The 26,689-nt window shown below is 36.3% G+C and overlaps 1 protein-coding gene across 1 annotated transcript; it reads right to left on the bottom strand.

Annotated features, from left to right (window-relative positions):
- Positions 1-2,397: 2,397 nt before the first annotated feature.
- On the bottom strand, positions 2,398-6,549 carry LOC136203451 (la protein 1). Its single transcript, XM_065994609.1, has 10 exons — positions 6,376-6,549; positions 6,220-6,298; positions 5,949-6,098; positions 5,305-5,447; positions 4,999-5,147; positions 4,760-4,858; positions 4,299-4,668; positions 3,965-4,112; positions 2,763-2,838; positions 2,398-2,666 (listed from the first exon to the last, which is right to left on the bottom strand). Exons 1-10 carry the CDS (start codon positions 6,424-6,426, stop codon positions 2,564-2,566), a joined length of 1,368 nt encoding a protein of 455 aa, XP_065850681.1. The 5' UTR covers positions 6,427-6,549; the 3' UTR covers positions 2,398-2,563.
- Between the last annotated feature and the right edge of the window lie 20,140 nt (positions 6,550-26,689).

The raw sequence follows: 26,689 nt of genomic DNA, 5'->3' as shown, positions 1-26,689 counted from the left end.
TTCTAAACTCAACTATCTACCTGCAAAACAGCCTCCACTGCACACTAGGAATAGGAATTGTAGCTCATGAAGTGCATCCCTACATACGCCTAACTCTATAAACCGATAAATGCAAAAATACAATTAACAATCGACTCCCAATTAGTGATTCAAGCTCTAAACCCATAACCTTGTCACTCCCACTCCCAATAAATTAACAAGAATTGACAATAACTATACTTTAAAAACTACACTAAATTATTTATCAATCTCTATATTATTTAGTCCGCATTTATTTATTCTTCAATTTTTAATTTATTCAATAATTTATTACTTTATAAATATATTAAACTATTTAATAATTCAAATATTGGAAACTGGATCTGGTCTAAGTTCGACTCCTTTCTTAGCCTGGAGACCCTCCTTAATATTAGAGGTGTGAAGATTAGTAATCAGGAGGAGGATAAGGACTGACACTGCTGGGCCTTGACTAATAATGGTTCTTATTCTTGCAAATCGGCCTATGAAGCTTTTACCCCTAATAGGGCTGATCCTCCCTTGAAAATTTGGAAGTCCATTTGGGCCCTCAAAGTCCCCTACCGCATTAGGAGTTTCCTATGGCTGGGAGTCAAAGACAGGCTCCTCACGAATGCAGATAGACACAGAAGGCACTTGGCTGTATCTGGTGCCTGTAGCAGATGCAGCGGCCATGTGGAAACCTTGTGCCATGCTTTGAGGGATTGCCCGAATAGTAGAAAGGTTTGGGAAGGGGTCCTTCCTCACCACATCCTTCCTTCCTTTATGGGGTTCTCTGAGATTGACTGGTTCTCTGAAGGCGTTAATGGGAATTTGTTGGCCAGTATGGAGCACTGAGCTATTCTCTTCGCTGTTATTTGTCACCAAATGTGGAAATGGAGGAATGAAGAGTTATTTGCTGAGAAGACTGTCTTTATTCCTGACCTCCGGTTTTACTTCTCGAAAAAACTCTCTGTTATTACAAAGAGTTTTGAAGGAGAGCCCCCGGTTCACCCCTCCCCGGTTAAAGAGGTCCAGTTAGTTGGTTGGAGGAAGCCCAGGGAATGGGTTGTCAAGTTGAATACGGATGGCTCCTACCTTAGTAATGGCAGAATTGCTGCTGGTGGAGTTCTTCGAGATGCTAGTGGCGCCTGACTGGCTGGGTTTACCCATAACTTAGGTACGGGCTCCTCCTTTACTGCGGAGCTCTGGAGGATCTTATCTGGCATTAAACTCGCCATTCGCATGGGTGTTAAAAGACTTTCGGTGGAGTCTGACAATTTGGAGGCTATCAACAGGATTTCAGATAGACAGGCTGTTTGTCTTAAGAGTCAGAATCTCATTAAAGCCATCTTGAGGCTTCGTCCTGCCTTCAATTCTCTTACCTTCTCCCATATTTATAGGGAGCAAAACCGCGTGGCGGATCGCTTGGCAGCTGCTAGGCATAGGGGGATGTTAGGTGTTTCTACCCTTTCCGTTCCTCCTTTTCTGTTACCTTCTCTTCTTGAGGATAGGATTGAGGCCAGTCTTCCTAGACTGATCCCGGATTAGATTTTTATTTGTTTGTTTTTTCTTCCCTTCTTACCAAAAAAAAATAATAATTCAAATATTGGAGGAATTAAAATAAAAGTTAAAAACATCTCTAATGGACTCTTTAGAGATTCCTTTGTTAGGCTAAATTAAAATTTAAAGAGTAACTTAAAAATCAACTCACGCCTCCTCATTTACTAAGAGCTTCCCTTCCCTCCTCATTATTGAGGGAATGAATGCTTTTAACTACTCCTCAAATTATTATTTATTAATACTTTATTGTTGAACACACTTTTTTTTTTTTTTTTTTTGAGAAAAATGTTTGTATTTCCATTATATGATAGAAGAAGTACAACAAGCAAAATACAAAGAATAAAACTTCACACAAGTAAAGGCTAAAGCCAATACAAGATCCACGAAGGGATGAAATAGACTACAAAGAGCAAATACTCTCCTTCCATTATTAATAAATATAATAATACATTACTAATTTTAATAATAAAAAATAAATAAGAATTACAGGGAGCATTATTGGAGATGGCATATACTAGTCACTTCTCAAATCAATATATTATTTTTGAAGAGTGTACCAAAAGTCTCTTGGACTAAAAAATATATTATTAAAGTACGGTACAGTGTGTTAGGTAAAATTGTAAAGACTAATAAAAATTTAATCTAAAAACTGGTTTAACCTTTTTAATTCATCAAAAAATTTAAAAACTGATTATTAGATCGACATCATAAGAAATGAAATTACAAACATGTCCTGCTGATGTGTCAAGTTCTCATTGGCCAGGTCGATTTGGACCTGGACAATGGTAGAACTTGTGATTTTAATGGGTGCAAAGAAATCAAAATTCAAACCAATAAAAATAATTCAAGCAATGGAACGAAATTATAATATCTCTGTAACAAAATAAAATAACAGATTTAATGTTCTAAGAAAACACAAAATCGGGCTTAGAGATCCAGTAACAGTGCACCTATTCTTATCTTGTCATACAAAATTTACCTGAATACTAGTCATCACTGTTGTCCTTCATGATGCTCTAACTTTCTGAGCTTTATTAGACCGGCCACCCGCAGAATAGTTATCTCTAGATCGGCCATGTTTACCGCCACCTCTGAAGTGTTTTCCTCCCCTATTGTTAGCATAAACAAAAAGAAATTACACCCATAAATCAATCTGGAAGCTTTTCCTAATAGTTTAAGATTCAAGTAAAGTGATTTATTCTTACTTTCCCCACTGGTTCTTATCCCGATGCTCTTTTTGATTTCCCCTCAGTAGGCTCCAGTACTCCTTCTCTGCATCACCTATCATCACATATACACAACTCTAATTCATGCCAAGCTCATCAGAGAATCAAATTTAACAACCTTCCACTCCCCATTTGGATCACTTCTTATGCTACAATTTCAAATCTTAATGATTCTGTAATAGAATTACTAAAGTGCGTACATATTACCTTTTCCTATTTCAAGAAAAAAACATTCACTTTTAGCATGTATTCTATTCTGCGCTTCTACTCAGGGTTTCTTTGTTTGCTTTTTCAAAAGAATGATCTAACTTTAAAAATGTTTGCACAATAAGAAATGCAGGCTCATAAAACATCAATGCAGAAAGTTTATGCTTGAAATCTGTTTCCAATTAAATATAAAAAAAAAAAACGAGTTGTAGGCATCACTGCACAGAGTTACTGGAATATTTGCTTCTCTCTTTTATATTTATATAGTGGACTTTTTGTATAATAAGACCCTTCTTACCCCGGGGTTAAATGCAACACTGGTCACTAAACTTTAATGGTTGTCTCAAAATGCTCACTCAACTTCAATTTGTCTCAAATAAGTCACTCAGGCAACTTCAAGAGTAAAAGGACACCGGAAAAGCAACAGGACTATCACATCATCACTAGTCAACTTTCACCGCTAACTGAAACGACATGTGGCTGCCACCTAGGTGACCGAAACAACACGTATCAGCTAAGTAGCCACCACGTGTCGTTTCAGTCAGTTAGGTGGAAACCCCATGTCATTTCAGTTAACGGTGAATGTTGACTAGTGCTGACGTGAAAGTCTGGTGTCCTTTTGCTCTTAAAGTCGCCATAGTGACTTTAATTAGACAAAATTTAAAAGTCGAATGATTTTATTGAAACAAATCGAAGTTGAGTGACCGTTTTGAGACAAACATTAAAGTTCAATGACCAATGGTGCATTTTCCCCTTCTTAGCCCTACTATTCTATTTGCATGATAAACTAATCAAATCCTTAATAATGAAAAGAAACAGAATTTTATTCTTTATGTGGAAACAAAGCAACACTAACCATGTGATTTTCAGAGGTCAAACAGCCATTACTGAAGGGAATTAGGATAAATAATGCAACAAGTAGCAACAAAATCCGAAACAGTTCAAACTCAAGCAATGCTGAGATTGGAACCTACCAGTCACAGGCTCTAGAGTAGCAATGAAATTCTTTACACTCAGGCCGCCTTTCTCAGCCAGGACTGCAGCTGCACGAGCTTTTTGGGCTGCTTCGGGTACTTCAAATCTAATGTATCCCGAATCAGCTCCAATTTTGAAATCAACAAACTGAACAAAAACATCATATAATACAAGAGATTAGCAAGAAAAAAGCACAAAAGCCAATACTCTAGGAGCAAGTTTGAAGAACAACTATGAATTCTATCTAAAGGAATGAAAAAATACAAGCAAATGGCAGTAAAGATAGACATTATATGCAGATGATGCCCACATACAAATTTTGCATAAAAATACCTTGACAGTTCCAAATTTTCCAAAAACAGCCTTCAGATCCTCCCGCATCACAACATTCATGTCATTGCGGTAGGCATCAACTTTTCCTTTTTCCTCTTGTCCCTTACCCTCTGTCGTAGGCTCCTCCAATGACTTCTCATCTTCTCCTAGTTCTTTAGTTTCAGATACATTTTCTTCATCAACCTTCTCTTCCTTCCTCTCATCAAGGTTCATCTCCTGTTTATCAGACACCTTCGGCTCATCTTCCTGACGAGCATCCCCAGAAGAATCTAATCCTTGATCTGCTTTCTCACAGTCACCATCTTGCGCCACAGAAACTTCAGATGAAGATGTCTTCAATGTAAATGCAACAATAACATCCTTAAGGTAGCTGTGATCAACATAAGGACAGATAAATTAACTTGCAAGCATTAAGAGAGAAAAAATCTAACTGTAAAACACAAATTTTGTTATAGACTTACCTTGCTTCATTGTTATTGTTCTTTTGATTTGAACCTGTTAAGGTGTGACAATTTTTCAATTCCTTTTCTTGATTTTCTCTTTCTGCATCAAATTCTTTCCTGGTGTTTACAGAGCATTTATCACAACACAATATATTAAAGAATTATAAAAAATCAGGTACTACTACTTTTTCTGCACAAACCCATCATTTACATATGAATCCATGCTTACAATGAGAAAAATTAAAACCATAGCTTACTTTGGCCTTAGTTCTAGTTGTACACCTTCAAAAACCAAACTTTGCTTCAATACATTTTCAGTTTCTTCGTCTGTGAAGAACTCTACCAAAGCACTTCCAGAGAAAACTCGTTTGTCTGCTACATGACGAGGCATCCTCACGCTAGAGACCTGGAATAAGAACAAGACATTAAACTACCTGATCCATAACCCAATGCAACAGAAATTTCGCATTACCGACTTATCCACATTGCAGTACATGTTAAAGAAAATGTTATAATTGAAAATCTAAAATCAATTAGCAGCAACTAAAAGGATGATCCATTACCTTGCCGTACTGGCCAAAAAAAGATTCTATGTCTTGCTGAGTCACATCATACCCTATTGGTGATGCAGCAACTGTTCTTATATTTAATTGCTCAATCGCATCTTCAGGCTTTAAGAGTGCAGCAACCCTACCAACTTTCTTTCCTGAAACAGCCAGCCCAACAATTTTTTTTTAGAAATATAACATCTTGGAACAGTAAGCAAAGGAATTCGTTCTCAATCTATTGTTGATTCGACAAAAAAAAAAGGATAGATTTGGAGCAGTAAAATCGGCTTTGGAAATGCCAATTAGACTGGTGCAACTCTCAAATTCCGAAGAATGGCTCACCAAGCAAAAAAAAAAACAAAAAACAAAAAGGCATACAAAATGCCTTCACTTGTCACAATGTACTGACAACAGTATCTAGAAACACCCTAAAAGTAGAGTGACAAAAAACAAAGCAAAGGAAAGTAAAACATATGATTGAACTGAAACTCCACGCAGCTACTATTTTAAAGCTCTGTAGCGTTAATTTTATTACATTACATCTACCAGACATAGCATCAGTTCACCCAAATCAGCTGAGTCAATTTTTAAAGTCATGCACTTGTTCAGAGCTTGAAATTTTAAGGGGATCAAAATAAAATAAAGCCCTTAGACCTTACCATCTTCAGAAACTTTAACAGAAGTAGATTTTCTGAGCGTTTCAGCAACTTCCTTGAGGGTGTCTTCAGGCACCTCTTCCGGCTTCACCTCGCCCAATCTCAAATAATTTCTCATCTTCTTAAACGTGCAAATCAAAGCCAAATCAACCACTTTTTTTACTGTCAAGACCAACAACTTCCAAACAAAAATAAAAATCCAATCGGAAATAAAAGCCAAACACACATAGAAAAAGACACGAAATTAATGAATCATGCAGAAGATTGAGGATACTGCCATCTTCACTGGACTCGATAGTATTTCTCAGAAAATTGTCCCTAGGTAGATTGCTATCGCCAAAATAGAACTCCACCTGAAAAGAATAGAAGAGGCGCAAAATATAAGAAAAAGACATCTCTTTCAAGTAACAAACAAGTGTCAGTAACATGCCTGTCTAAGGACTTCCTTCGCAGTCCCTTCTTCCAAGGAAGCAGCAGCCATTGTTGGACGAATGAAGGAAGAGGAGAGAGAGAGAGAGTATCGGAAAAGAAAGGGTTTTTACTAGGGTTTGAAGAGGCCGAAGAGAAACAATTGTGTTCTGCGTTTTGGAACGAACAGGGTTTAGCAACTGTGCAGTTTCATATGTCGTGGTGATTGAAAAAGTCTGAAGTACCCTCGAGGACTAAAAATTGAATTGATGAAGATAAATATTACGAATAAAATATTCATTTAGTTTAAATAAGTTCTATCTTAATTTTTCAAAAAAAAATAAAGTTCTATCTTAATCTTTCAAAAAAAAAAAGTTCTACCTTTTACGTAACATTTTAATTTTTTTGGTGGAAAAGCATTGCTGAGGATGTTGATCTATTATTAATATTTTGAAAATCGAATCAAATTGGTTAGTTGGATTTGAAGTCATATCTAGTCTTATTGATACTAAACTTTTGAATATCTATCAAATCAAACTGAATCGTTTAAACTTATCGGCTTAATCCTAATCTATTTGAACCGGTTAATTATTTAGTTAAGTTAAAAATAACTTGTTTTCATAAGTTAAAATATATATATATATATATATATATATATATATATATATAAGCTGAATTTTTTTTCAACATTCCGTATCATCTTTTTTTATAAGGTATCATACTATATAATCTCTAATTAGAGATTATATAGTATGATACCTTATAAAAAAAGATGATACGGAATGTTGAAAAAAAATTCTAAGTAATTTTTTTATTGTTTCATTTAGTGAGCATACTTTGTGGTCTCAGGATATATCATTTTCCTTTTATTTCTGGGTTGCTTTAATTTGAATATTTGATGGTTCTACTGAGAATTTTAGCTATCTAAATATCCATATTCTCTTTTCCCTTAAGTTGTTGGTTGCTTAATTCTGCTTTATTTAAAAATAAAAGGTCATTCGCTATTTAGGAATTAAGGTCATTCAACTCTTTTTGTACGTCGGATTACCACTTTCACCGATCATATCATCGATACTAAAAAGCTCAATCTCTAAATAGTAAAGAATTTTTTCCATCTCCTTTCATTTTAATACATGGTTGAAATTGCAAATGAAACCCTCCCCACATATATATACATATATGAATTTTATTTTATTTTGCAGTTTGATGGCTCAGCTCAATTACGAGAGTTTTAGGACGTCACAAACGGATCCTCGTTTTCTGTATACTTGGATGTTCATTTGGTTATGGATAATTGAGTTTCAATGTTAATTTGGTAAGTTCTTAATGATTATTTATTTCCAACACTCTCTTCTTTTTTTTTTTTTTTTGGTAGAAAAGGAAAAGAAAAATGAATAACAACAAACTACCCAGGAATTAGCCTAGGGAAGCTAACCCCAATCCTATCTTCTAAGAGAAGATGAGAGATGAAACTAGGGGAAACAGGAAGGGTAGTAACGCCTAACGTCCCTTCATGGCCCGCCACCGCCAAGCGATCAGCAACACGATTCTGCTCTCTAAAAATGTGTCTGAACTCTACGAACTCAAAGGAGGAGCAAAGCCTTATAATAGCTTTGATGAGGTTGCGACTGTTAAGACCCATAGAATGATTCTCAGAAATCATTTTGATTGCTTCCAAATTATCAGACTCCACAGAGAGCCTCTTAACACCCAGCCTTTTAGCAAGATTGATTCCAGTAAGAATAGCCCAGAGCTCCGCAGAAAAGGAAGAACCCAACCCTAAATTCTGGGAGAACCCAGAAAGCCAGACGCCCCCTACATCTCTAAGCACACCTCCAGCCGCAATCTTACCGTTACTGAGGCAGGAACCATCAGTATTCAGCTTCACAACCCCCTCTCTTGGCCTGCTCCATCCCACGAGATGGACATCACAACACTGAGAGGCTCTGGCAAGGGACTCTCCTTTGAAACTATCGATAATAGAGAAAAGTTTTTTCGAGAAGAAATCAGCTAAGTTTGTCATAAAAACAGTTTTATCTCCAAAAATCTCCTCGTTTCTCCATTTCCAAACTTGGTGACAGATAATAGCAAAGAAAATGTCACCATGCTCCATGTATGGAAGCAACTTTCCTCTAACACCATCAGAGAACCAGTCGACCTCAGAATGTGCCATGAAGGAAGAGAAAATATGGTGTGGGAGAATTTTCCTCCAAACCTCTTTACTATTAGAGCAATCTCTAAGAGCATGGCACAAAGTCTCAACATGGCCTCTGCATCTACTGCAAGCTCCAGAATCAGCCAAGTGCCTTCTGTGCCTATCCGAATTAGTAAGAAGCCTGTCCTTAACGCCCAGCCACAGGAAACTCCTAATACGGAAAGGAACTTTAAGGGTCCAAATCGACTTCCACACATCCGAGGGAGGATCAGATCTAAAGAGAGAGAAAGCTTCAAAGGCCGATTTGCAAGAATAAACTCCATTGTTAGTCAGCGCCCAACAGTGCCTATCCAAGTCTTCCTCTTGATTACTCACCTTCACTCCCCGCATTCTAAGGAGAGTCTCAAGGCTAAAGAAAGTATCAAACTTTGACCAGATCCAGTCCCCTTCCGAGTCAACCACATCGGCAATCCTCCAGTTGCGTATATCACTAGGCGGGGGGGAAGAACACACCTCAATTAACGGTTTATCCCCAATCTCTCTTCTAATAAAAGCTAAATGATTAAATCTTATTAATGGAATTAGTGTTCATTATTAATTCCCTAAAACGTTTTAGTGGTTATACTGATTTTTAATTGACATTGATATTAATTAATCCAGTAAGATTAATTCCCTAAAACTTTTGTTTTGATTTTTTTGCCCTATTTTTTGGTTTTACGGTGTTAATTTGACATACGCGATTAAAGTCCAACTAACGCTTCAGTTGTATCTTGGAAAACGATTGTTGACTGCGGGCAAAATCTATCTTAAAGAAATTGTTCTAATTATGCTTTAAAATCTTCTTCTTCCGTTTATCAGTTCATCTGAATGTTTATTATATATAGTTTATTATAATTTTATTAATTTTTTTTTCAAGTTAATAAAATTATTATTTTATTCTTCAATTATGTTTTTCAATTATTTTTTTTAGAAATGTTTTTCAATTAATGATGAATTGAAAGTTTTTCTAAATTAGATTATAATAATTGTCATGAAGGTATTGCTCATAAAATTAAAATATTAAAATGATAATGTTGATATTTATAATGTAGAAACAAATAACTATGTAATAATTCATGATTATATATATATATATATATAACCTCAACTTAAAAAAATATAAAAGTAACACATAAATTACGTTGATGTGTCAAAAAAAACAAAAAATAATTGTTTTCTCTTTAGTAATCTATTAACAATATATAAAAGTTGAATGATTAAATCTTATTAATAAAATTAAATGGAATTAATGTCCATCTATTAACAATATATCAATGTTCAATGGTTAAATTTCATTAATAAAATTAGATGAAATTAATGTTCATTATTAATTATATAAAATGTATTACTGGTTACGTTGTTTTTAATTATTATTGATGTGAATTAATTCAGTAAGATTAATTATTCAATAAGTAAATTAATTGAGAGAAAAAAAGCATTCCAACAATCTCACGATAAGAGTGACTTTTTTGCTCATTCGTGAAAAATAGGCGGATCATGTGGAAATTTTATCATCTGCGAAATTTTGTTCAGCTTCTAAAACTTCTATTTTAATTCATTCGTCATATTCCTTGGTTTCCGGTGATAATTTGACATGCACATTCATCGTTCAACTCACACTTCTATTGTATATTGAAAGACGATGGTGAATTGTGGGAAAATCTATTTTAAGGAGATTGATTTCAACATGCCTCAAAATCATCTTATTCCATCATTTAGTTCATCTAATGGTTTATTATAGTAGATTGCTATTTACCACCTTATTTTTACTTAATATCGCCCCTAAAAGATATTTTTGCCCTCCTCACTTTTTTTTTCCAAAAAAAGTTCAAATCTTATCTCTAATTTCTTCTGTCACTTCAAACCTGAACAACAATCGTGGCTGCTCGTCACAGCAAAGGAAAAGGAACAATGATCCCCACCGGTAAGAATTTGTTGTTCAATTAAAAAAACGATTTATGTCCCCGAAATAGGGGACAAAATTCATAACCTAGGCGGGTCCTAGGACATGCGGGTCCAGGACCCGCCTGTCCATAAGATAGGCGAGTTCAGGACCCGCATCTCATATGGTTAGGTGGGTCCTGGACCCGCCTGTCCTATTAATTCATGCCATTTTTTAGACCGGTTTTTCAAAACAATATTATTCGGGGCCCAAATTTGAAAAAAACCTATACCGAATATACCGATTGTTGTGTTCGAATAAGAACTGACGTTGTTCGATTTTTCTATCATTTTTCAGCCTGACGTTCTAGATGCTTCCGGGCATCGTCACCCATCTACACGTGGTGTCACATCCTCTACTTGGAGGAACCGAGGAGCAAAGAGGCTCAAGGCAGACGCACAGAGGGCGCACGAGACAGCGAGTCAGCATATGAGTGAGGCTGAGGATTATGTCGCCATGGATGATGATGGGTTAAGTGATCCCGCAGTTGACATTATATATATATATATATATATGTATGTAATTCGATAATTACATACATATTTATTAATTTATATTTTCATTGGGCCCTTAAGGATTTAAATATTTTTATTACTTGATGCATTTAGCGAAGTTATTACTTTAGTTCATTGGCCCAAGTCGGGACCGAAACAATTTATTATATAAACAAGGTTATTACTTTATCGAACATTCATTTATCGAGGTTTAACTGTATTACTGGTTACGTTGTTTTTAATTATTATTGATGTGAATTAATTCAGTAAGATTAATTATTCAATAAGTAAATTAATTGAGAGAAAAAAAGCATTCCAACAATCTCACTATAAGAGTGACTTTTTTGCTCATTCGTGAAAAATAGGCGGATCATGTGAAAATTTTATCATCTGCAAAATTTTGTTCAGCTTCTAAAACTTCTATTTTAATTCATTCGTCATATTCCTTGGTTTCCGGTGATAATTTGACATGCACATTCATCGTTCAACTCACACTTCTATTGTATATTGGAAGACGATGATGAATTGTGGGAAAATCTATTTTAAGGAGATTGATTTCAATATGCCTCAAAATCATCTTATTCCATCATTTAGTTCATCTAATGGTTTATTATAGTGGATTGTTATTTACCGCCTTCTTTTTACTTAATATCGCCCCCTAAAAGACATTTTTGCCCTCCTCACTTTTTTTTCCAAAAAAAAGTTCAAATCTTATCTCTAATTTCTTCTGTCACTTCAAACCTGAACAACAATCATGTTTGCTCGTCACAGCAAAGGAAAAGGAACAATGATCCCCCCAGTAAGAATTTGTTGTTCAATTAAAAAAAACGATTTATGTCCCCGAAATAGGGGACAAAATTCATAACGTTTATGCCTAGGCGGGTCATAGGACATGCGGGTCCAGGACCCGCTTGTCCATAAGATAGGCGAGTTCAGGACTCGCATCTCATATGGTTAGGTGGGTCCTGGACCCGCCTGTCCTATTAATTCATGCCATTTTTTAGGCCGGGTTTTCGAAACAATATTATTCGGGGCCCAAATTTGAAAAAAACCTATACCGAATATACCGATTGTTGTGTTCGAATAAGAACTGACGTTGTTCGATTTTTCTATCATTTTTCAGCCTGACGTTCTAAATGCTTCCGGGCATCGTCACCCATCTACACGTGGTGTCACATCCTCTACTTGGAGGAACCGAGGAGCAAAGAGGCTCAAGGAAGACGCACAGAGGGCGCACGAGACAGCGAGTCAGCATATAAGTGAGGCTGAGGATTATGTCGCCATGGATGATGATGGGTTAAGTGATCCCGCAGTTGACATTATCCCAGTTCGTCGGGCGACGAAGGCGAGATGCGGTCGTTTTGTTATTGACGAATCGTCATCTGGTAAATAATTTACATTCTTCTTTTATTTTGTTATTAGTTTACTTTAGTTATTAATATAGAATTTTAATTGTTTAAATGTTATATGTGTAGTATAATTGCAGGGAGCAGCAAACGCACTAGGGATGCTGCAGACGAGGATTGGATAGTGACGGATCCGGTCCCTGGTGGTCCAGTTGATGGTTCTGTGATTTCCAGTTTCTTAGAACATGTTGCTGCTGAGATTTGGAGAGGGCGACTAAGGGGTCAGCTCAAGGGCCATACTAGAAGGGCATTTTGCAGGAGACTGACTGAGTAGTACCATGGAACGACCCCAACGGTCAGGACGCTTCTATGGGGATCGAGACTGTCACACCTTCCAGGTATCATGTACTCACACATTGATATGCCCCTGATATGTGCTTTTATCGAGCGTTGGTAGCCGGATACGTCATCATTTCACATGCCATTTAGTGAGATGACAATTATGCTGCATGATGTGTGGGAGATTCTACGTATCCTAATGAATGGGTGGTTGGTGACGGCCTGATAGTGGGTCGGATCAGCTTCAGACCATAGTTATGGAGTTGTTTGGGGTATAAGAAAAAGGGGTGGTAAATAGCAATTCCCTTATCATATCAAGTTTATTATGATTTTATTATTTTTGTTTTTCAATTTAATAAAATTATTATCATGTTCTTTAATTATGTTCTTCAATTAATGGTGAATTTAAAGGTACTTTTAAAAAAAAAAATTAAATCATTAAAATTATCATGAAAATTTTACTTACATAATCAAAATATTAACATTTGACAACGTTGATAATTATATTGCATAAAAAATGAAAATCCAATAATGCATGATTAAATGTATTACCCATTTATGCTAAATACAAAATTAAAAAAATACTTAATTTGTAAAATTAAAAAATTAAAGATTTTATTAACTAAAACTATATATGAAGTATTATATATATATTGTGCAACATGATACCCGAAATAAAATATAAAATTTATCTAATTATTTATTCTTTTCTAAAAATGATAAAAAAAATCATAACTCGTGAATCGTACGGACATTCGACTAGTTTAACTTAAAATTTTAAGCTGAACATTATCAATTACTAATATTTTTATACTTATTCTTATATTTATCAAACAATTACATCATTTAATATTTTCTGCATTTAGGCACTGTTTGATAAAATTGAAAATTAAGGGTTGAAAAAATAAGTACTAAATTTTAAGTTTTAAATATTATAAGAGCTGCAAGTATTAAGTGATGTAATTGTTTAATAAAAGTTAAATATTTTGACTTCTCAAAATAAGTTATGTTTACCTTAACTGAATAATTTAAGTGGTCAAAGAACTGCAGCTATACATCAAACAAGAATTTGGTCTCTAAAGAGAACCATTAAGCTAATTGCTATTATATATATATATATATATTAAAAATTTAATAATTAAAAATGTGTGATTTGGATTTATTGTAATGTTAAATTGTATATTAATTTAATTTCAACCGTGAATGTTGTATCAAAATTTTATTATTTTATTATTTTTGGATTTATGGATTATTATATTAATTGAAGAGATTTTTATTTTTATTTTTTGGTAGAAAATGACAGTGTTTTGAAAACCGGACCGGACCGGCCGGTCGAACCGGTCGAACCGCGAACCAGTCAAGTGTCCGGTCCGGTTTTAGCTATACAGGTTCAACTATATTAAACCGCATCAAACTGGGGTTGAACCGCGAACCGGTATTGAACCAGTGAACGGGATTGACCCTGGTTTTTTGCCATTTTTTGAAAAACATATTGAATTAAGGAAAAAATTTAAAAATTAGGTAGAGAACAATCTCTTTAATAATTGGTGTTAATTAATTTAATTTTAATCTTAATATTGTGTTAAACTATGGGTTTGATTTTAGATGTGTGAATTTTTAATTAATGTGTTAAATTAAGGATTGGTTACCGATGTGTGAATTTTTATATTATCTGTATGAATTTTTAATTTTTAATTAATATGTTAACTTAAGAATTGTTTATTATATGTATGAAATTTTTACTTTTATGTTCAATGAAACATCATTTTATTTTTTATATATATATTTATTTATTTATTTATCCAGTTGAACCATTCCGGTTGAACCTATTGAACCTTGAACCGGTTGTCTCATCGGTTCAACGTCCGGTCCGGTTTTCAAAACATTGGAAAAGGAAAGGAAAGCAAAGCAAAACAAGCAACTACACCGGGATTAGCCTAGGAAAGCTAACCCCAATCCTATCCTCTAAAAGAAGAGGAGAAAGAGCGATAGGGATAACGGTAAGGGTAGAAACACCTAACACCCCCTCATGGCCTGCCGTCGCCAAGTGATCTGCAACACGGTTCTGCTCCCGGAAAATGTGGCTGAACTCAAGGATATCAAATGAGGAGTTAAGCCTCTTAATAGCTTTAATAAGGTTGCGGCTATGAAGACCCATGGCATGACTACCCAAAATCATATTGATGGCCTCCAAGTTATCTGACTCCACAGAAAGCCTCTTAACACCCAGCCTAATCGCCAGCTGGATCCCAGAGAGAATGCCCCAGAGCTCCGCAGAGAAGGAAGAACCCAAACCCAAATTCTGGGTAAACCTAGAAAGCCAGGTGCCTCCCGCATCCCTAAGAACACCTCCGGCAGCAATCTTACCATTACTGAGGCAGGAACCATCAGTATTCAGCTTCACAACCCCCTCTCTCGGCCTGCTCCAGCTCACGAGGTGGACATCACTACTCGGGGAAGATCTGGCAAGGGACTCACCTTTGAAACTATCAATAATAGAGGAGAGTTTCTTCAAGAAGAACTCAGCTAAGTTAGGCAAAAGCACAGCTTTATTATCAAAAATCTTCTCGTTCCTCCATTTCCACACTTGATGACAGATAATGGCAAAGAAAATGTCCCCATGCTCCATATAAAACAATAACTTTCCCCTAATACCATCTAAGAACCAGTCGTTCACGGAATGGGACATGAAGGAAGAGAAAATATGATGAGGGAGAATTTTCTTCCAAACCTCTTCACTCTTAGGGCAATCCCTAAGAGCGTGGCACAACGATTCAACATGGCCTCTACATCTACCGCAAGCTCCAGAGGTCGCCAAATGCCTTCTGTATCTATCTGAGTTAGTAAGTAATCTGTCTTTAACGCCCAGCCACAGGAAGCTCCTCATGCGGTAGGGGATTTTAAGGGACCAAATGGTCTTCCAAATATCCGAGGGATTATCAGTCCTGTTAAGGGAAAAAGCTTCAAAGGCAGATTTGCAAGAATAGACTCCATTGTTAGTCAGCGCCCAACAATGCTTATCCATGTCTTCCTCTTGATTACTCACCTTCACTCCTCTAATTCTAAGGAGAGTCTCAAGGCTAAAGAAAGAATCAAATTTAGGCCAAACCCAGTCCCCTTCAGAGTCCACCATATCGGCTAACCTCCAGTTTTGGATATCAATAGGTGGGGGGGGGGGGAAGTGCACACATCCACTAAAGGTTTATCCCCAATCCAGGTATCAAACCAGAAGCTTATGGACTTACCATTACCCACATCCAGACCAACCCCCGAGCAAAACTCAGCAAAAACGGCGCTAAGCCCTTTCCAGAGGAAGGAACAATTGATAACTCTCTCTTTCGGGCCCCCAAAGATCTTATCTTTTCGATACTTACCACAAAGAAGGCGAACCTAGAGAGAGGAGGGGCATTGCCACATACGCCAAAGGAGTTTCATTAATAAAACTTTATTATTATCCTTAGCTCTCCTAATGCCTAAACCCCCTGAATCTTTGGGCTGACAAACCTCACTCCAAGGCACCAGGTGGATCTTTCTTCCCTCCGCAGCTTCCCCCCACAGGAACCTTCGGTTAATCTTATCAAGATCATTAAGCACAGGATTCGGAAGCTGACAAGCCTGCATGATGTGGTTGGGAGCAGCGGAATTCACAGATTGAATTAAAGTCAGACGGCCAGCGAGGGAGAGAGTCTTGGCTTTCCACGTGGCACACCTCGTATTGGCTTTGTCCAAAGTATCTTTAAAAGAAACTTTAGACACTCTCTCACTATGGAGAGGAATCCCCAGATACTTCCCAAGAGAATTAGTAAGAGGAATACCAGACAAATCACTTAATCTTTTACAAATTCTCGGATTCATATTCTTAGAGCACATCATCCTAGATTTCTGGATGTTAAGTCTCTGACCAGAGGCCGAACAAAAACAATCCAGAATATCCATAATGACACTCAACTGCTCCTCATTACCTTCAAGAAAGATAAGGACATCGTCCGCAAAGAATAAGTGGGTCACTTGGGGACAGAAACTGTTGATGGCCACCGGGTGGAAACTCCCAATATCAATGGCATCTTGAATAAGGTGGGACAGCCTCTCCATAGCAATAACGAAAAGGAAGGGACTCATAGGATCACCCTGACGGATGCCCCGACCCGGAGAGAACTCCTCCGACATATCCCCATTCACCATAACCTGAAACACAGGAGAAGTAATACAAACCTTAATAAGATTTCTCCAACTGTCCGGGATCCTAGCTCTCTCCAGACTCTCCTTCAGGAAGTTCCAGTTGATGCGATCATAGGCCTTCTCCAAATCCAGCTTAAGAGCCACAATGCCTTTCTTCCCTTTCCTAATCTTCATAGTGTGCACCATTTCTTGGGCAATCACCACATTATCCATCATTTGTCTACCGGGTACAAAACTACCCTGATTCTGACAAATGATCTCCGGAAGAATGCCACGGATTCTATTAGCCACAATTTTTGTAATCGTCTTGTAAAGAACATTACAAAGACTGATGGGTCTCATATGCAAAAAGGAAGAAGGCTTATCAATTTTAGGAATAAGGACCAGGAGAGTTCTATTAACCAGCTCAATATCCTTAGACCCATTGAACACACCTATGATAAACTCATAGATACCCTCCTTCACAACACCCCAGTGCTTGTGGTAGAAGCCAGCTGGAAGACCATCAATACCAGGCGCTTTAGACGCCCCAATGCTGAAGATGGCATGGTCAATCTCTTTTTGGGAAATAGGAAGAAAGGCACTCTGACTGATATCCTCACTGATCAAAAGAAAGGTAGCAATAGAGTGAGCCCTCTCCAGCTGAACAGGATCCTCTTTGAAAAGCTCCTTATAGAACTCCAGAGCCAAATTCCGAATCACCTCATCTTCATACACCCACTCCCCATCAGAATCTTTGATAGCCTCAATTCTATTCCTCTGCCGCCTGATCATAGTAGACAGATGGAAGTACCCGGTATTAGGATCCCCATCCCTAATCTAGGATTTCCTAGACTTCTGGAACCAGAGAAGCTCCTCCTGCCTAAGCACAGCTTCCAGCTCCTTCTGAAGGGTTCTAAGGAGGCCATTTAAACAGTGATCAAACCTCACATCCAACCTACGCTGAACGCCCTCCATCCTTTTTAACAACTTATTCTTTCTTCTAATAATGTGCCCAAAGACATTCTTATTCCAACCAAGCACCTTCTTCCTGAACCCTTCAGAAGCTTGCAGGACATTCGAATGAGGTTTCCAATTATCTTGGATGAACTCCTTAAACTTAGGATGGGACTCCCACGCCAGTTGGTACTGGAACAGTCTCTTCCCCCTAGGCCGGTTGCCTCTCAAAAGTCTAAACAAAATAGGGCAATGGTCCGAATGACGGAATGGAAGATTTAAAACAAAACACTCAGGGAAAGAAGTCAGGGCAGCCACATTAGCATAGACCTTGTCCAAACGAACAAAGGTACTATTGCGTTTCCAAGTGAATCTATGACCCGAAGCCCCCAAGTCGGAAAGCCCACATAAATCCATATTATTTTTATGGTGAAGACAACGATTAACATAATGATTGGAACCTCCTCTCTGGTCACTCATAAGGCCGATATCATTAAAGTCTCCCGCAATAAACCAGGGCTCAGAGATGCTGCCACTCATCGAAAAGAGGATCTCCCACAGCCGTTTGCGATTAACTAAGATCGGATCAGCATACACAAGGGTAGTCAAGAAGGGAGTAATACCAGAAATGCTCACTTTACAGTGAATGAACTGCTTATTGATACTAATAACATCAAAATGAATCCGATCTGGCCTCCAGAAAAGCCAGATCCCACCAGCTCGGCCAGTAGCCTCCGATCTAACACACCTCCAGTTCTTAAACTTATTAACCACCTCATCTGCTTTCTCTCCACTAATCTTAGTTTCCAGTAAAGCAAAACACGAGGGGTTAAATTGTTTAATTAGGTCATTAATATGGATACGGGTAGCCTTGCTAGCCGCAGCCCTAACATTCCAGCACAATAAGTCCATAGAAAGGAGGAGACTGACCGCATCAACCTACCTAAGCCAGGTATTTACTAGGGGCTCCTAAGAGCCTCATCGAGGTACCCGCATGTCCCCTCTTCTCTGAAAAAGCCAAGGAATTCTGGATGCTTTTTTGTTTGCCCTTTGTCTTTTTCAAGCCAGGTTTAATAACCCCCATTGGATTCCCAATTACAGGTCCACCAGTAAGAATAGAAGAACTACCCTCATTAGTTTCCTTCATCTTTCGGGCCGCCTGAACCAGGGGGCCCCCTGAGCTTCATTCTTGGAAGCAAAGAGGGGATTAACAGAATCAACCACTAGCTCAGAAGACACAACAGACTCCAGACCCGGCAAACTGTGTTCCATAAGCTCATCTCCCTGGACATGCTCATGAACGTCTTCAATAGATAGGGCACCAAACCTAGAGCCAGACCTAAGAGCTAAGCTGGTACCAGCCTCCTCCCTAGCCTTGGGGATAGGCTTCTCCTTCACACTAGGGGCAGCCATAGGCTTAGAAGGAGCGGAAATCCCCTTCTTGATAATATCAGGAGGAAGATTCTGCATAATAGGAGGCTGAGTTTTACGACGAGTAGTCTGTTTAGCTACCATCCAAGGACCGAAGTTTCCTTCATTCCCTTGGTTACCTACAGAAATACTCCCACTCTCCATAACAGTCTCCTTCAAAACACTCTCCCTTTTGGGGCAACCTTCCTGAGAATGACCATAAATGCCACAATCATAACAAATGTTATGCAAGCCTTCATATTCGATAAAGAACACCTTGTTCTGAACACAGAACTTAGATAATAAGGGTTTCGCAAGATCCACATCCACACAAACCCTAGCAAACTTGCCCCTAATGGCACCAATAGTAGTCTTATCCACATGGTGGACCTTCCCAACCATGCCTCCTATTTTGCTTAGGAATTTCTCACTGTAATACTCAATGGGAAGGCCCGGAAACCTAACCCAAGTCAAAATCCTGTTAACAGTAGAATCATGGGGATTAAAATTAGGAACCCAAGGCCGTAAAGCCAGAACGTGGTTGGAAATAATATATGGGCCCCCCTTAATCACAGTATTGTAATCCTCAACTCTAGTAAACTTGATGACATAGAAGTCATTTTCAAGGTCAGTAATACCGACTTTCCCTTTCCTAGCCCACTGGGCTTGAATCCTTTGGGCAAAATAATTAAAGTTGATCCTCTTCCCCAACACCTTAACTATCAAAGACACCTTCCACTTCTCTCTGAGTTCCCTCTTCTCTTCCGAAGACAGTCTAATAACCGGACAAAGAGGATCATCCTAGACACCATCCTCCTCGTCCGAATCAGAGAAAAGATCCGCAGAATCCCCTACCATCTCCACTTCCTCAAAGCAGAGCTCCTCTTCAATCACTCCCATAACAGTGTCTTTCCAAGACCCTTTACCTATCCCGTTATTGCCAACTGCAGTCCTGGGGGAGGCCATGTTCCCCTGTCCCTGAATATCATGCCCAACCTCAAAAGGGCTCTGACTCGAGGCAACATGCCCCCCCAAATGTAGCCTCAGCCTGCCCAGCACTGACCGGAATAGGACAATCAATGCCAGGCACAATGCCAGAAAAACCAGGCCAATGCCCAGCCCCAGCATCGGTAGGCCCCCTGCGGTGCCCGGCGCCATCGGCAGGGAGGACAGGCGCCGCACAGTCCGTAGGCGGCAACTTGCCCACCCGTCCATCCAGGATCGTGGGGAGCAAGGGGCGGGCAACCGCGTCACCCGATCCCATGGGCCCACCTCCCAAACATCCTACAACCACTGCCCCAGGCATAGGGCACCGCTCGTTCAACCTCCCTGCCGATGAATCCCCCTCCAGCGGCGCCGCCTGCGTCCCAGCCCAATCCGCAAGTAAGGCAACCGATCCAGGCGCCATGCCCCTGTCCCCACGATCCCAGGCCCCTCCAGCCCCCCAATCCCCTAAACCGGCACTGCATCCTACCGGATCTAACCCATCGGACCTTTGCCAAGCCCTCCGACCCCGCTCCCGGAAGCGGTCCCTCACCCGCTCGCCATGCCCCCTCTTCTCCCTTGCATCCCCTGCCGAAGCCACAACGCCGCCAGCCGACACTCCATCCTGCACCAGATTCGACGCCCGCCCTACCCCAGCCGCCCGATCCGCCTCACCAAGATCGGAATTGCCGCCATCACCGCCCCCTCCAAGGTCCGCCTAACCCTAGGTCTCTCTCTCTCTCTCTCTGTCTTTCGCCATCAGATCTGCGAGAGAGAAGACAGATCTGAGAGAGATAAGATAGATCTGAGAAAGAGAAAACAGATATGAGATCGAATGAAGACAGATCTGAGAGGGAGAAGACGAATCTGAGAGAGAGAGAAGACAAATCTGAAAAAGAGAAGACAGATCTGAGAGAGAGAAAATAGATCTGAGATCGAATAAAGACAGATCTGAGAGAGAGAAGACAGATCTGAGAGAGTGAAGATCGATCTGAGAGAGAGAATAGATCCGAGATAGAATGAAGACAGATCTGAGAGAGAGAATAGATCCGAGATAGAATGAAGACAGATCTGAGAGAGAGAAGACAGTTCTGAGAGAGAGAAAACAAACCTCAAAATAACCAAACCACAAGCCGTAGCTCCCACGAGAAGGAGAAAACCATAGCTCCCATGAGAAGGAGAAAACTTCTCTAATATATATTAAATATATATAATTTATGATATCATCCGGTTCAATCAATCTGGCTCAACCGATTGAACCAGTTGATCTCTGACTAAGTTGTCAATATGGTTCGACTTTTGGTCTGATTTTTAAAACATTGCTAAAAACATCTTTAGTAAACGCAAAATTAATTTCCTTAAAAATTGCAAGACCTGGGGAAGCTAAAAATGACATCTAGTAAATAGAAATTTATTTTACTTAAAAGTTGTGAAAACTATATAAAAAAAAAATTACTTTTAGGAGAAGCTACAACTTGTAGCTTTTGAGAAAAATGGCTTTCAGAACTAATAACGAAAGTTGAACTTTTGGCCACATCAACGTCAAAAACTATCCCTCATCTATTGCACAAATCTATCATTGTTTGGTTTTGGTGCAATTGAATTATTGATTGATTATAATTATGGGAAGTTAAGCAATATGACATATTTCTTCGTTAAATTTCAGTGTATAACAACCATATTTTATATGTGCGTCTTTTTTTTTAAGTTTAGATATCCGAAATGGTATTTTCTTCTTCTTTTTATACCATTCAAGAAACTTTCAATTTAAAATATATATGATAACAATAATGGAGGGGGAAAAACATCAAGCCTCGTACTTTTTCTCCTTATAACTCTTCTCTTTATCAACTTTTTCCTTCGACTTCTCATGGATTCTAACATCTTCTTAACAAGTTACAATATCCAATGGGTTTACTGCGGAAAGTCAAGAAAAATATTCTCATCAAACCAGAGTTTGTAAGCATTCGAGTAACAAAGTTCGATACACATGCATAGTGTTAGTGTATACCCTAGTCACATGACATTGTCTTTTACATTTTATCAATTAATAAAACTCAATAATCTATTATGTTTATTTATTTGTGTAAATTAACTTAATATAGAGTATCCATGAATAAGTGTTTTGCTAATGATTATCAGATGTGTGATCCGTACATTAAAACTTTGAGCACATGAAAACACTATTCTAAATATCCATAGTCTATTGTTATCGTGTGAATGGTGATGAATTAAAGACTAGTTTGTGCCTTGAGAGATGGTGGTGTTTTACTGATCATGGACATAAAATGTCAATTTAGGGCATAAGTACTTATAAGGTCACAAAGTACTGTATTGATCCACTAATGAGAACACTACATAGTCATAGGTCATAATTGTGTCTCATGTAATCCTTATATGTGAATCCATTCACCTGGAATTGCTATGGGTCCTAGATGAAACATATTATACATTGACGTACACTTAACAGGCTTGTAACAGTGTGACAAGTATGAGTACGGTTGGGTATATCGTGAATCATGTTGAGGACTATGAGTAAATTAAGAATTGCTACTCTCTTCGAAAGAGAACAGATACCACCGACCACTTTATTAATGAGACTAGGTATTGTGTGGCCATGTCCAGATGAGGTAATAAGAGTTATTACTCATTTGATCTAATCGGATCACTTAGAGATCAAGGAACATTCGAGCACTGTGAGGGTGACTGTAACATGCCTCCTGCTAGACTCGATATTAGGAAGCAAAGGATAATGTAATATTACAATTAGGTACATGTTGACATACACTTGGCATTCATCTAATTTATATAGTCGTAATTGCTTGCTAGATCCGCTTACGACTTATGGGACAAAAGCCCATTTCGAACTCCTTGCGAACATTAGATGAACCTACAAGATCGCACATAAAGAAAGTCTGGTTAGATTAATTCATATTTATTAATCTTTAAGGTAGCCTTATATGTGTGTGTGTGTGCAAGTGAGAACCCTCTCTTAGATGAGGACACTTCCTTATGGTGAGAACACTCAAAACTACGTCGTTTTGAGTATGAAATTTAAAAAAAAAAACGCTGATGCTACTGGGGTTTGAACCACTTGGCATTCATCTAATTTATATAGTCGTAATTGCTTGCTAGATCCGCTTACGACTTATGGGACAAAAGCCCATTTCGAACTCCTTGCGAACATTAGATGAACCTACAAGATCGCACATAAAGAAAGTCTGTTTAGATTAATTCATATTTATTAATCTTTAAGGTAGCCTTATATGTGTGTGTGTGCAAGTGAGAACCCTCTCTTAGATGAGGACACTTCCTTATGGTGAGAACACTCAAAACTACGTCATTTTGAGTATGAAATTTTAAAAAAAAAATGCTGATGCTACTGGGGTTTGAACCTTAGACCCTTCAGCTAGCCTACACTCCACACTCCTTACTACTGAGGCAATCACTTTTCTTATGTATTATGTTACGCACTGCTTAATATACTACTTCTCTTTTAGCTTCTATTGTTTATTGTTTAATATTTGATGCATACACTTATTAAAATCGATTAAATGTGCATAATAATAAATTATTAATAGAAAAAAAAAAGAAATGTGCATAATAATGAATTATTAATAGAAAAAAATCAAATAACATGCTCTAATTTCTTATTTATTTAATTCCTCTATATTTTTGTAATTTATGTTATATAAGAAAATATACGTTAACATGTGTTATGTTTTTTCGAACATGAGTTATAAATTATATTATAGAACAAATGAAAAAACGATCCAGATATCTACTGATTTTTTTTAGAACATTATACTTAATTTTTGGAACACAAACTATAAACTTTAGAACATACATTATGTTTTTTAGAACATGCGTTACGTTTTTTCGAACATGAGTTATAAATTATATTATAGAACAAACACGAACTATGAAGTTTAGAACGTATGACATATTTTTTAGAACATACATTATGTTTTTTTAGAACATGTGTTATGTTTTTTCGAACATGAGTTATAAATTATTATAGAACAAATGAAAAAACGATCCAGATATCTACTGATTTTTTTAGAACATTATACTTAATTTTTGGAACACAAACTATAAACTTTAGAACATGCGTTATGTTTTTTAGAACATGCGTTATGTTTTTTCGAACATGAGTTATAAATCTATATATAATATAAAACAGTAACGATGGAGCTGAGGTGTCACTTCCTCCTTTTTTACTGATAAAAAATATAATATAGAATATAATATATTAACTTTAGTTATATTATTATATTTATTTATAAAAAGATTATTTTATCAGTACTATATCTAAGAGTTCTACAGAATTTAAATTAATCCCTAAAATCTCTCTAATTCTCTACATATCTATATCTAAAAGTTCTACAGAATCTAAATTAATCCCTAAAAACTCTCTAATTCTCTGCATATCTATATATAATATAAAACAGTAATGATGAAGCTGATGTGTCACTTTCTCCTTTTTTACTGATAAAAAACATAATATAATATATAATATATTAATTTTAATTATATTATTATATTTATTTATAAAAAGATCATTTTATCCGTACTATATCTAAGAGTTCTACAGAATTTAAATTAATCTCTAAAATCTTTTTAATTCTCTGCATAACTATATCTAAAATTTCTACATAATTTAAATTAATCCCTAAAATCTCTCTAATTCTCTACATATCTATATATATATATATAATATAAAACAGTAACGATGGAGCTGAGGTGTCACTTCCTCCTTTTTTACTGATAAAAAATATAATATAGAATATAATATATTAACTTTAGTTATATTATTATATTTATTTATAAAAAGATTATTTTATCAGTACTATATCTAAGAGTTCTACAGAATTTAAACTAATCCCTAAAATCTCTTTAATTCTCTACATATTTATATCTAAAAGTTCTACAGAGTCTAAATTAATCCCTAAAATCTCTCTAATTCTCTGCATATCTATATATAATATAAAACAGTAACGATGAAGCTGATGTGTCACTTCCTCCTTTTTTACTGATAAAAAACATAATATAATATATAATATATTAATTTTAATTATATTATTATATTTATTTATAAAAAGATCATTTTATCTGTACAATATCTAAAAGTTCTACAGAATTTAAATTAATCCCTAAAATCTTTTTAATTCTCTGCATAACTATATCTAAAAGTTCTACATAATTTAAATTAATCCCTAAAATCTCTCTAATTCTCTACATATCTATATATAATATAAAACAGTAACGATGGAGCTGAGGTGTCACTTCATCCTTTTTTACTGATAAAAAATATAATATAGAATATAATATATTAACTTTAGTTATATTATTATATTTATTTATAAAAAGATTATTTTATCAGTACTATATCTAAGAGTTCTACCGAATTTAAATTAATCCCTAAAATCTCTCTAATTCTCTGCATAACTATATCTAAAAGTTCTACATAATCTAAATTAATCTCTAAAATCTCTCTAATTCTCTGCATATCTATATATAATATAAAACAGTAACGATGAAGCTGATGTGTCACTTTCTCCTTTTTTACTGATAAAAAACATAATATAATATATAATATATTAATTTTAATTATATTATTATATTTATTTATAAAAAGATCATTTTATCCGTACTATATCTAAGAGTTCTACAGAATTTAAATTAATCCCTAAAATCTTTTTAATTCTCTGCATAACTATATCTAAAAGTTCTACATAATTTAAATTAATCCCTAAAATCTCTCTAATTCTCTACATATCTATATATAATATAAAACAGTAACGATGGAGCTGAGGTGTCACTTCATCCTTTTTTACTGATAAAAAATATAATATAGAATATAATATATTAACTTTAGTTATATTATTATATTTATTTATAAAAAGATTATTTTATCAGTACTATATCTAAGAGTTCTACCGAATTTAAATTAATCCCTAAAATCTCTCTAATTCTCTGCATAACTATATCTAAAAGTTCTACATAATCTAAATTAATCTCTAAAATCTCTCTAATTCTCTGCATATCTATATATAATATAAAACAGTAACGATGAAGCTGATGTGTCACTTTCTCCTTTTTTACTGATAAAAAACATAATATAATATATAATATATTAATTTTAATTATATTATTATATTTATTTATAAAAAGATCATTTTATCCGTACTATATCTAAGAGTTCTACAGAATTTAAATTAATCCCTAAAATCTTTTTAATTCTCTGCATAACTATATCTAAAAGTTCTACATAATTTAAATTAATCCCTAAAATCTCTCTAATTCTATACATATCTATATATATATAATATAAAACAGTAACGATGGAGCTGAGGTGTCACTTCCTCCTTTTTTACTGATAAAAACTATAATATAGAATATAATATATTAACTTTAGTTATATTATTATATTTATTTATAAAAAGATTATTTTATCAGTACTATATCTAAGAGTTCTACAGAATTTAAATTAATCCCTAAAATCTCTCTAA

Source organism: Euphorbia lathyris, chromosome 8 (assembly GCF_963576675.1).
Source record: "Euphorbia lathyris chromosome 8, ddEupLath1.1, whole genome shotgun sequence".
NCBI lineage: Eukaryota > Viridiplantae > Streptophyta > Magnoliopsida > Malpighiales > Euphorbiaceae > Euphorbia > Euphorbia lathyris.
The sequence above is the reverse complement of the archived record's forward strand: the minus strand, read 5'-3'. Positions and strand labels throughout refer to the sequence as shown.